Genomic DNA, 12897 nt, shown 5'->3' with positions numbered 1-12897 from the left:
GGACGGTTCTCTTCCTTTGAAGGGAAGTCCACCATGGGAATTAAAAAGAAATTTTTTTGAACTTTCACTCAGACTTCAGCTTACTCCCTGACTACGAATCTGTGAATTCCATTTGTCTCCAAGCCACTCGACACAGAGTCCTGGAGTCTGGGCCATGGCCATTTCACACCAGAGCATTTCTGCTTTCCTCCAGAAAGAGCATTTCTGATTTCCTCCAGGTGATATTCACAAGCAGTCTCCTTTTCTACTACAGTCGTCCGGACACTTGAATTTCCAGGATCACAAATACAATAGAGCTTACGTTCACCAAGATCTTTAGCCTGAGGAATCTCAAAAATCTAAAGTCACAAGTCCTACCACTCCAGAAATAAAGGCAGGGGCAGGGCCTATAAAGAGCATAAACTTGGGAGTCTCACATAGATCTGTCCTGTGCAAATGGCAAATATTTCAGCAAACCTTCTTGTCACCTTTATTTCTCATCTGTGACATAGGCACGAGGACCACATTTACAGTTTTCTCTTTGGATGATACGCTTTTAAAAGCCAGTTTGTATTTTTTTGCTTCTTATAGATATTTCTTCTGTGGCTTGAACTTTCGAAACCGAGATTGAGTTTCCAGTTTCCATGGTAAAAGGTTTTTCTTTTTCTCCGAGGTCAAGGAAGTGATCCCTCGAAGCCACAGAACGTCATCTTTTGAAATCATTGGAAAATGGGTGGAGGCATCGGATCCCCTGAACCGGAGAGAACACAGAGCCCAGGCTACCACGGCGAGAAGCATCTGCTGAAGGAGAGCGGCTGTGTTAGGTAGCATTGTACCCTGCGGATTCCAGTTTTATCTTTCCCGTCAATTAGTACGATGGGAAAATACTTGTAGTGTTCGATCATGTCTTCCACCGAATTAAATTTCTGAAACACAGAAAAGTTAATGAAAATGTAAATAGCTTTTGTGTCTGTGGGTTAAAGCACAGAATTAGATGCTTCATTTTAGTTAGAGAAGAAGTTAATTCAATTTATATATATATATATATAATATCTATATATAATATAGAGATATATAAAATATATTAATATAAATATATAAAATATATTATATATATATACTTTGAATTGTGAAGGAGTGTCATAAAGTGTTTTTTTGTTTGTTTGTTTGTTGGTTTTTTTAAAGAATGGGGAAAGCCAGCTCTGGAAGGATGAGAGATAAAAATGATAAACTAACAAGGGAGAGCAGGGTGCTTGGGGAGACCAAAAGTGAGCGGGAGGAGAGCAAATGTCATCCTAATATTAGGTCTTAAAAAATTTGTTTACACATCAGGCTCTGTGCTGACAGCTCAGAGCCTGGAGCCTGCTTCGGATTCAGTGTCTCCCTCTCTCTGTGCCCCTCCCCTGCTCATGCTCTGTCTCTGTCTCTCTCTCCTCTCAAATAAATAAACATTAAATCAAATAAAAAAAAATTTGTTTACACCTCTTGTGTTTGGCCTATATACCAGCTGTAGGCAATGGTGGACTGCCAGGAAGGTAAGTAAAGCTGTTTGGGTGCACGCATAGGAGTGAGAGAAGACAAGAGACAAGAGAGAAGACAAGACAAGACAAGCAGAGCAGCAGACGGAAGAAACGAGAAGCCGTAAGCTCATGGGCTCATTGTTTGTCTCTACTAGTTTTTAAAGTTTATCAGGTTGGGGAACCCGGGTGGCTTAGTCAGTTAAGCGTCTGCCGACTCTTGATTTCCACTCATGATCTCATGGTTTGTGAGCTCGAGCCCCGCGGCGGGTTCAGTGCTGACAGTGCAGAGCCTGCTTGGGATTCTCTTTCCCTCTCTCTGCCCCTTCCCCCTCTAAATAAATAAGCAAACTTCAGGGAATGGTCTGGTGATGGAAATTGCTCCCTTCTATGAGCTTTCATGGAGATGTTGACAAACGTGATTTCTAGACTTAGGTGCAGGGCTCGTGTCTGGCAGCAGATGAAGTTCCTCAGGTTATTAATGGCAGGTGCCTCTCTGGCCAGGGCTGGGGTTCTACCAGTTGCTAAATATTTCCAGCCTCACCCCTGCTCAGGTACATGCATAGATGGGCACAGATTAGCAGGGTCTCCCTGGCCGGCAGGGACTCTGTGTCCCCAGAATGGGGATTCATTCAGAGAAGAGGAAGAGACAGTGTGACCACGGAGGCAGAGATCAGAGCCATGTGGCCCACAAGCCAAGGAGCCCAGGATCGCCCAGAGCCACCGGAAGCTGACAGAGGCAAGGAAGGATCCCTCCCTCAGTGTCCAGAAGCCCCGCCGATACTTTGATTTCAGGTGTCTGGCCACCAGAATCGCAGGAGAGTACATTTTTTAAAGATGTTTATTTACTTTTGAGAGACAGAGCGTCAGCAGGGGAGGGGGCAGAGAGAGAGGGAGACACAGAATCCGAAACAGGCTCCAGGCTCCGAGCTGGCAGCACAGAGCCTGATGCGGGGCTCAAACCCACGAGCGGTGAGATCATGACCGGAGCCGAAGTCGGACGCTCAACCCCCCGAGCCACCCAGGTGCTCCACATTTCTGTTGTTTTAAGCCACCAAGTTTGCAGTACTTGGTTACAGGCCCCAGAGAGTGAAGGCGATGGGTCTTTCCGAAATCTGAATTCAGACATGAGTTTCTAGCCACGTGGCTAACAGGACGATGCACATACCTAATCTGCAGTAAAATGGACCTTCCCAGGCTTATTCTTGGCAGATGCGCGTGGGTTTGCTCGCCTTCTGTGCTCGCTTTCTGGGGCCTCGTCCAGGCGTCCCCTGCAGCCCCCCACGCCCCGGGGAGAGCTGCACCTCACCTCTGCCCGGGCGCACAGGCCTGATGCAGGGGCTTTGGGGAATCATTTACGATGCAAACCCATACCGACGAAACACCTGCCCTTTATGAGTTCGGCACTCTGTTTACATCATCTCATCTTACATGTAATAACTCCCTGGAGACAGGCGTTGCTGCATTGGATGTGTGGTTCAGTTCTAAGGTTTGCAAGACAGCCCCACAGCCACGCAAAACCAAAATTGCCCCTGAAGTCCCTGTATCTCGTTACCTTTCTCCTCCAGAGTCGGACTAAGACCCTCATTCTTCATTCGAGCCCCAGGTGAAGTAGCTAGTGACTAGCCTGCACTCAGCACAGCCTTACTGTGCCCAATTCTTTCTTCCTTTTGTAAAGCTGGGAGAGTCTCCCCCAGCCAGGCTGGGGTGCCCACGCATGGAGGGGTGCAGGAGGGAGCTGAGGGCAAGCTAGACCGTCCCAGCCTTGTGCCAGTGCCCGTTCGCTGGGAGGACGGGCAGGAAGAACCAGTGTAAAGTCTCACTTCTCACCCAGTGCCTGGCACGCAGGAAGCTTCCAGAAAAGTGTTAACTATTCTTCCACCCACGTTCTGGGCTGTTTTCAAGGAGGCTGGGGACTGTTTGCGTTTGGTCACGATGTTATCTGAGACCATATGAATAGTTATGCAGGATGAGAAATGAACCCCAGCCTTGCCGTGTACCTGCTGTGACGGGGGCGGGGGGTGGTGGTGGTGGTGGTTACTTAACATTTCTGTCTTCGTGTCACCGTCTGTTAAATGGAAATATTGGCGGCACCTAAGTCCCAGGGTCACCATGAGGATGAAATCGATCCACTTCATAATTGTTAACGGCATTGGCTGCTTTCTGTGCACAGCAAACATATGTAAGTGTTACATAAATACAGGAAAAAGGAGGCTTTTGCTTGGGGGAAATGCATGGGAGGAGAAAATTCCAGAATAACCCAAAAAGGGTTTTCTTAAAATAGGCATTTGGATCCTTGAGGGGTCCTTGGTGACCGTAATTGGAACAGCTCACCTGGAAGCTGGCGGTCTAATCTGGGCTGTCACAGATGGTAACTGCTTCCCTGCTGGGACAGTGAACTGGCTGACAATCTGATTAAACGCTATTCGGATGCCATCCCTGGGTCGCGCTGTTTCCTCTTTTACGGGCAGACCAAAGTGTGGCATGCTGGGGAAGAAGCGGTGACCTCTTTAGGTCTGGTAAAAGGGGCTCACGAACGCGTCCTTCCCAGAGGTTTTTGGAGGTCCAGGTGAGAGAGCAAAGGACACAGCATCTGGTAGGGGCCCCACGCGTCAGGGCGCGTGATTTCCCTACGCGTCAGGGCGGTGTCCCGCGCATTTAAAAGTCGTAGACAGCTTTTTAAAATAATGTGAGCAGTTCTATGAACTGGAAGAAGACAGAGGGCAGAGGGAAACTGAGCCGGGATATTCGCTAACCACAGGCATCTAGTTAAGGGGGGCTGTACCCCAGTTATTACAGTGACTCGGGATTAATGGTGAAAAATATAATAACTAACCCTTACCGTGGGCTTGCTAAACCCCTGGCCGGCTCGGAGGGTGTTAACGTTCAGTTAAGTCACTAATCCTTAATCCCGAAGGGAAGATTGGCTACTTCTCTCTAGCTTTGCCATAATACTCTCTTATTATGGCTGCATTTAGAAGATTTATGTATTTATCTATCCACTCGTGCTCTCCTTTCTGTCAAAACTTTCCCAGGTTCCAGCAAAGGCCCGTGTTGACCTCAACTCTCCAGCACATGTGATTCCTAAAAAAGGGCTCTGGGTCAGACGCTGGGTTTAAGCTGGAGTCTTTTATTTATTTTTTTAATGTTTACTTATTTTTGAGAGAGAGACAGCGTGCGAGTGAAGGAGGGGCAGAGAGAGAGGGAGCCAGGACCCCAAGCGGGCTCTGCACTGACAGTAGACAGCCCCACGTGGGGCTCGAACCCACAAACCATGAGATCGTGACCTGAGCCGAAGTCGGACGCTTCACTGACTGAGCCACCCCGGTGCCCATAAGCCGGAGTCCTCACACAGCTGCCGACAGGATTCCCACATACCTGCCTGCCTGATGCGTTTTGGCAGCCCCAGCAATGTTCCTCGTTTTGATCTCTAGCGAAGAATAATGGGCAGTTGTGTGAAAGTTTTGTTTTCACGCTGTACTTGTTTTCTCGGTCCTCCGTGACAAAGTACCACAGATAGAGAGGCGTGGGGGCGCCTGAACAACAGAGATGTACCGTCTCACAGATCTGGATGCCGAGAGGCCAAGATCGAGGTGTGGGCACATCGGTTCCTTCTCTCTGCTTGGTGTGTAGACGGCCATCTCCTCGCTGTGACTTCACAGCCGTGCGTGTCTGTGTCCTTATCTCCTCTTGTGGAGACACCAGTCGTATTGGATCTGGGCCCGCCCATATGACCTCATTTTACCATAATCTCCTCTTTAAAGACCTTAGCTCTAAATACCCAATTACAGGGGTGCCTGGGTGGCTCCAGTCTGTTGTGTCTGACGCTTGGTTTCGGCTCAGGGCGTGATCTCACAGTCTGTGAGTTCGAGCCCCATATCACTGCTTGGGATTCTGTCTCTCCCTCTCTCTCTGTCCCTCCCCTGCTTTCTCTCTCTCTCTCTCTCTCAAAAGAAATAAACTAAAAAAAAATACCCCAATACAGTTATATTCTGAGGTACTACCTGTTAGGTCTTCAACATATGAATTTGGAAGAGCTGGGGGACAAAATTCAGCCTGTAATACGTACCAACAGATACAACTGAGGTCTGGAGATGCTAAATGAGAATCACCCAATTAGAGAAGTCCAGACAAGAAAAGAACATGACATTTGAAGAAACCAAATCTCAGAGAAGTTACGTCACTGGCCTGAGCTCACATTCTTAGTCAATGGCGACTCAGAACTTGAACCTTACCCTTTCCTGCCATCCCCTTCCCTGCCCGCCTTCCTTCCAAGAAGAGCTGCCCTCTCACTTACTCTTCGTTTGTCTCTAGCCATTTACGGAATTGTCTGAGCCTCAGTTTCCCTACCTCGAAGGTCGGAGCAACTGTTATGTCAAGGAGATGTTATGGGTTAACGCGAGGTGATTCAGATAGACCAGGACTACCATAAACACATTCAGCCCAAATCAATCTCCTTTCTTCTCTGTATTTATACAGTTGTCATGAATGCCCTCATGGACTGTCTCACCCAGCCGCCTACCAGCAGACCCGTACTGATGTGGGGCATGCTCAACGTGGCCCTGAATACTGTGCTGGAACTCACATTCAATTTGGAGACACAAACCTAAGGGTTCCTAATGCAGGCGGATGTTGTCAGGATGTCTGCGCTGGGAATTTGGCCCTGGGACAGGGAAGGAATGTGGCCCTAACACCGACACGGGCTTCAGAGGAGGCCTCCCGGGAGGCAGAACTGAGATGTGTCCTGCAAAGTGAGTTTTCTTTGATGGGCCAGAGCCTTGCGAGGGTGCAGGAATGGTCAGGATTGGCTGGGGCCCCGAGGGCTGAAGCGTAAGGTGGGCGGGGATGCTTGTAGAAGGGGCTGGAAGGGAATTACAGTCTCCACCTCCAGGGCGGCGCTCTTTTCTCCTATCCCAGCAGGCGTGGGGATGCGACCGACTGATGGCTTGGCCGGCATCCCCCAACCTACCCCCTTGCTGTCGTTGGTCTGGAAAAGGGAAGCTGTCAGGTTGTACCCACCTCGTCTCCCCTGAGTCCTGTCCCCAGGGCAAACTGCTGATTCTTCTCCAGGAAACGGATTTTCACGTTGTAGACTCTGTTCCCATAAAACACCACCAAAACGTAGGGTTCTGCCCTGGATTTCGTGGAACAGTCTCGGACCAAGAAAGTGCCATCCTGAAGCAGAAGGAAGAATGGCCTCTTGTCAGGCAGGCCAGAACCCCACCCCAACAGCGGTGGCAAGAGTGACACTTGTGCGTATGAAGTTCCCAAATGGCTTTCTTTCTGGCAAACCAGTTCTTTGGTTCAGTTTACTTCAATGAGTATTTATCGAATGTCAATACGTTCAAGGGGTCTTGTTTTCTGAAAACTATACCCGTCAGATTATGACATCCCCTTCTTCCAAATCTCCCACCGTCCCCGACTGTCCTCTATGCCATGCCTACAACCTTAGTATGATGTTCAATGGATAGATGCACCGACCTGCCTTAGGGATTTTGTTTCCTGAATCTCGGCTTCAGCCAAGCCTCTGTTTCTCAAGGGCACTGTCTTGCTTTTGGGCGCTCAGCATTTTCCCAGGCCGCCCCATCTGCAGGGAGTAGCAGCCCTCCACCTCCCCTCCCAGAGGGGCTTCCTTCTCCTGCCCATGTTCTCATCTTTCCTCTTCTGCCTGATGCTCAGGTGTTATTGTAGAGACAGTGGGAGCCACTGCAGGCTTTAGCAGGAGAGGCTTTTAGCATAATAAGTGGGGCCTCTGGTCGGGAGATGTCAATATAGGGCAAGGGTCCCCAAAAGAGAGGTGGGGCGTCAGTCATTGATAGCACAAGTAGATATGTGAGGGAGGGGATAACATAGCCTCAGGTGAAGGGAAGGCAGGTGCAGGGGAAGAAAGAGGGGACGCAAAAAAGGATTAAGAAGATATCTGGGAGATAGGAGGAAACCCAGAAGCTTCTGTATGACAGAAGCCAAGGGAGGAGACGGAGAATTTCCAAAAAAAGGTCCATTAGCGTGAAACGGCTTGAGGGCTGCGAAGAGGCAGACTGCAGGGACCAGGTATATCCTGGGGAAATGCTCAGGATGAACGTCTGTCTGGACATAAATGGGTGGGAAATGGAGCGATTCTCCCGAACAGAAACACACCGACAAGACTCGGTTTTGTGGTGACATGCTGAAAAGTCTCTAGCTGTAATTGCACAGATTCTTACGTAGATGAGTACAAATGATCTATTAGGCTACATCTAATTAGATGGGTGCAGCACTATTTTTTATAGAGATAGATCTATATAATAATTTATGCCTATGACTGTTACATATAGTTATCTCTATGCAGACTATGTTTTATATCTATAGATCTATAACTATATTACAGATAACTAATATAGTATTATAGATCTTGATAACAATGCTTGTCATATTATGTAATAATACTATTAGTATATTAAATTTATAAATAATACTAAAAAAACTAGTGACGTGATAATGCTGGTAGCTAAGGTTTGTCGAGACTCGCTCTCACGATGCTAAGCATGTTACACACATTATTTCACGCGGTGTTTACATAAAGCGTGAGAAGTTATTTTCTTCCTATTTTACAGGTAAGGGAAATAGAGTCTAATTGCTTAAGTGAATCCACGAATGCATCAAGGCTAATTAGTAGAGTGCCTAAAAGCTAAGCCCAAATCTTTGCTCTTTAAATGAATCAGCCTCTGAGTACGTGAAGTGGGATTGAGGAATTTTCTGGAACTTGTTCGGCCTCAAACATTCAGCCGTAATTGAAGCCTTAAGATTCGAGCACAGAACACTGCCCAAGATCAGAAAGGGACAGGAGGCCAAGACACGTCACTGATTTTTGGATTTATCATCTTAACTTCTGCAATGAGTTTGTCACAGTGAATCTGGGCAATCTTGCAACTTAAATGAAATTATCTGTCATCAATTGGAAACACGTTTTGACAAAACGGAGACCAACAGAACAGGAAAATATGCAGTTATCCAACTGAGATTCTCTTTTCTCAGTGCTTTTGTGGGAGGAGGCAGAAGGGAAGCAAAAGGAGCTTTGCCGGAGTGCCCAGATATTCCTGGAAGGACATTATGTGATGTATATGTTGCTCTTCTAGAACCATCCACGCAGCGGCTCCTGGAAGCAGGTCTTTAAGAGTAATTTTTCTGGTGGGAGACAGGCTCAGAGAGCACTGTGGCTCATTGGGTACCGATAGCCAAGAAGAAGAGGCAAGGTCGGAGTTGGCAGCCTGTTCCCACATGTACCCAGCAGCTGTCAGCCATGGTGGGATTCCCCAGGGACAGGGAAGGGCGGACCCTGTAGCCAAGGCATCACCTATGGCTCCCCATTTGAATGTAAAGAACTATAAATGGCTCCTAGAGGCAGTTGTGATTCTGTGAAGAGAGCGCTGATCTTGAATACAGATTCTGCCGCTTTTTCCTTTACAACCAACACCTTGGTTTAGCCTCAGTTTCCTCACCTAGACAATCAGATAGTTCCAATTATTTCTAATAGTTTCAGGAGACTATGTTAGCAACCATTTAATTTCCTACTGCTGCTGTAACAAATGACCATGACCTTTGCGGACTAAAACAATGGATTCTCCTCCAGTTCTGGAGGTTGAATTCTGACATGGGTTTTTCCAGGCTAAAATCTAGGGGTCACAGGGCTGAGTTCCTTCTAGAGGTTCTCAGGAAGAATCCATTTCCTTGCCTTTTCCGGCTTCCAGAGGCTGCCAGGGGTCCTTGACTCACGGCCTCCACATCTGACTTTGACATTCCTACCTCGTCTTATAGGATTCTTGTGATTACATTGAATCCACTCAGATAATACAAGACAGTGTCCCCATCTCAAGATTCCTAATTTAATCACTTCTGTGAATTCCTTTTTCTATGTAAGGTGATGTATTCACAGGTTCTGGGGATTAGGATGTGGGCCTCTTGTCAGGGGGCATTATTGTATTTACCCGAGAAACTTCTATATAATTTATCTTGTTTAATTTTACAGTATCAATCCTGAGAGCTACATTTTATTAAAATTTATTGGGGACCTATCATTAACTGACCCATTTACTAATGAATGAATGTGTTCATTTTTGTATTTCCTCATTCAACACCAAGCATTGTACTGGTTAGCAGAGGAGAGGTTTCAATGTGGCATCACTCTTGAGACCCTATCACTTTTGAGATAGTCTCACAATCGAGTAGGGCTCTCTGCCCATAGTAGAATAGTTGCTTAATAACTATTTGCTATTTGTGATGATGGTTGTGGTGGTCATTTGATCTACTCATAAGTGTTTCAGTGCCCCTCTCCTTTTGGTCAAAAGGGGTTGTCCTTCCCTATCCTCTTGGAAGGTAGACCTGGCTGTATGAATTGCTTTGGCCAAGGAAGCATGAGCAGAGATAAATGTTCCTTTTGAGAGGCTGTGGTAAGAGCCAGCATGTGACTGGTGGGAGCACACACCGAGTTGTGGTCTTCACCAGCCTGGGTCAACCCACCAACCTTTCTAGCCCAGGGACGTGAGCAAGAATTATTTTGCTGTGCTAAGCGACTGAGATCTTGGGTGGTTAGTACAGCATCACCTATTGTATCCTATCACAGCATTCATGATCCTTGAACCTTTCCTGAAGACAGGAGACATAAAGATTCACCTGTACCTTGGGCAGACCTTTGGTAACGAGATGAATTTGGAAGAAAGCAGAAGGAAGGCACCTTCCATGGTGACCTCCATTTACACCCCAGCTTCCGCATTTGATCTCCCAAATCAAGGGCTGCTTTTACTGTTCTCACTTAACAATAATAATAATAATAATAATAATAAAAACTGGACCGAAAGACATTTTGGAATGAGAGCCAGTCACGACTAATCAGTGACACAGCCGAGTCCCCTTTTTAATGACAACCTCCTGAGCACCGAGAGATACAGGCCGGTGCATCAGAGCAGTATCAGAAGACCGTACGAGGGCAGCAGACACAGTGAGGTGGGCTTTCCAGCAAGCGTTACCTTGTTTTCCCTCCTTAATGCCTCTTCCGCTGCCTGGCGACTGTGCTCTCCAACGTACCAGTTGTTTTGCGGGACATCCTGTGGTGCAGGTGAAATGACGAGTAGTTTAGGGTCAAAAGGAAGTATTAATTTTAAGCAATCAATTACCTAAAGTGTACTTCCATTCCACCCGTGCCAAATCGTAGTTTGATTTATAGTAAACACGCACTACAAAAATTCCATCCCTGGATCTGGAGACGGACACAGGAATTACCAAACTGGCAACACAGAGTCCGTCTGCATCAAAAGGAGCCAGAAATTTCACCCCAGGTGTTGAGGAAGGCCCTTCGGCACCACGCTCAACATGGATAAGAAATCTCTGTCTACCACTGTGTTGTGAGTCTGCCCCTGCGGAAGCTGATTAAGGTTGGATGCGTATCGTTGGTGAAGCCAGTGCGGGCCTCGTCCTTGTAGAAACAGCAGGGGAGGGGTGTCTGGCTGGCTGAGTCAGTTAAGCATCCGACTCTCGATCTCCGCTCAGGTCATGGTCTTATGGTTTGTAGGATGGAGCCCTGCGTTGGGTCCCGTGCTGGCCGCCCGGAGCCTCCTTGGAATCCTCTCCCCCTCTCTCTCCGCCCCTGCCCCACTCATTCTCTCCCTCCCTCTATCTCCCTCTCTCTCAACAACAAACAAAAAAAAGCTTAAAAAAGCAGGGGAAGGAAAGGAACGGTGCAGACTGAGAGCATCTTTATAGCACTCGCTTCAAGTCACAAGTGGTAGACCTGAGTCTGTCCGGCTTTCTCCCTGTACCATGATACATTATTATGCCAATTGAGTTATTCTGATTATAAAACGCACCACAACAGAAGGAAGGGAGGTCAGAGAGCTGTGCCATAGATCTGCAATTCCTGTACTGGGATCCAAGGATAATAACATCAAACAATCCCCTGCATGAGTCTAGCATCTCCAAGGCCATTCTTCATTCATTATCCCAATCCGTCCCTGCCACAATCCTGTGTCGTAGGCGTGTCTGGAAGGAGCAGGCTCAGGAAGTCGGCACCTGTCACGTGGTCAGCAAGGGCCAGGTCTTTGTTGTCTCAGCGCCTCTGGTCCTCCCAGCACATACAACAATGGGTACACCAAGCGTGCATGGTGGGAGAGGCGTGAGCTAACTCTAGCCCAACTGTGCAACCTCACTGGTTATCACCCTCCAGTATGAGGACATGGTCAGGCCAGCCAGATGTGTTTGCTGCTCCCTGGACATACACAGCTTCAGGGCTTGGCATGAGCCAGCCCTGCTGCCCGGAAACCCTCCCCCTCCCCCTCCTTCCCCTTTCCTCTCACCCAGCCCTGCCATTCTCTTCCATCAAGTTGGGGATCAAAGTCACCTCTTATTTGAGACCCCCTTTGGAATAAGTTCCCTTACGGAGTGCCTACCCCCAGTGGGGAGTGGGTACTGGGAAGGCCCAGAGGCAGGACCAGCTCTGCTCCCCTTCTGCCAAGCCATGTGACAGGCTCCATCCAGAAAGAAAGGAGCCTGAGAGCCCCGTCTGCCTCAGAAGTGTGAGCTCCCAGCGTACAGAGTGGTCTGCTGCTTCTGGAAGGCTTGTCAGCCAGTTCAGGGGCTTAGCAGGGCTCAGTGCATTTCATCTATTCTGATTTTATTTACTTTTTCGAACTGGAAGTGCTTAGAGATTTTATGGTCTTATTTGTCCAGGTGTGGTCCCGAGTGCTGGCCGGTGAGTTTAGGTGGGACTCAAACACAGCCTTAAATAAGTCAGAAATGCCTGGGGGAGAAGCAGCCCCTTCAGTTGTCTTTTTAGACCTTTGGATAATTCAAGAGGGATGTTTCATTCTTGTTCTAGTATGTCCTTAATATCTCTCTGGCATTTCTAACCTCCCCAGTAATGGAAGAACCATCCTTATGCTGACAGCTACTAGCGAGTGAAGAGATCTTGCTATAATTTAATGGCTTTGTTCTGTTTGAGTTAAAAGGACTTTAAAAATGAGGCAAAATATACATAGCATCAGATTCACTATTTAAACCATTTTAAGTATATAATGCAGTGACACTGAGTACATTCTCATTGCTTTGCAACCATCACCATTGTCTCCCTGCAAAACTTTGTCATCATCCCGAATTGAAGTTCTAGACAGATTAAACAGCTCCCCGTCTCCCCTCCCCCCCACCTCCCAGCCCCTGGCCACTGCCATTCTACCTCATCTCTATGAATTTGCCTATTCTGCCCTCATAGCAGTGGATTTCATGGATTTATTCTTTTGTGTCTGGCTTATTTCACTTAGCATGATGTTTTGAAGGTTCATCTATGTTGTAGCATGTATGGGAATTTCATTCTTTTTAGAACCGTTCTCTCTCTCTCTCTCTCTCTATATATATATATAACTGTTTATATATATAT

General features: G+C 47.4%; 1 protein-coding gene across 1 annotated transcript in view; it reads right to left on the bottom strand.

Annotated features, from left to right (window-relative positions):
- Window positions 1–758: 758 nt before the first annotated feature.
- The window catches only part of CLNK (cytokine dependent hematopoietic cell linker), an 82898-nt gene continuing 70759 nt past the window's right edge, over window positions 759–12897 (bottom strand). Inside the window, exons 16-18 of the mRNA XM_040494505.1 lie at window positions 10499–10576; window positions 6516–6671; window positions 759–905 (exon numbers count right to left, since the gene is read on the bottom strand). Coding sequence (XP_040350439.1) covers window positions 759–905; window positions 6516–6671; window positions 10499–10576 — 381 coding nt within the window. The remainder of the gene's footprint in view (window positions 906–6515; window positions 6672–10498; window positions 10577–12897) is intronic.

This window comes from Herpailurus yagouaroundi, unplaced genomic scaffold, assembly GCF_014898765.1.
Source record: "Herpailurus yagouaroundi ecotype Mexico unplaced genomic scaffold, PumYag 28, whole genome shotgun sequence".
Classification (NCBI taxonomy): domain Eukaryota; kingdom Metazoa; phylum Chordata; class Mammalia; order Carnivora; family Felidae; genus Herpailurus; species Herpailurus yagouaroundi.
This window is presented reverse-complemented; position numbering and strand designations above follow the sequence as displayed.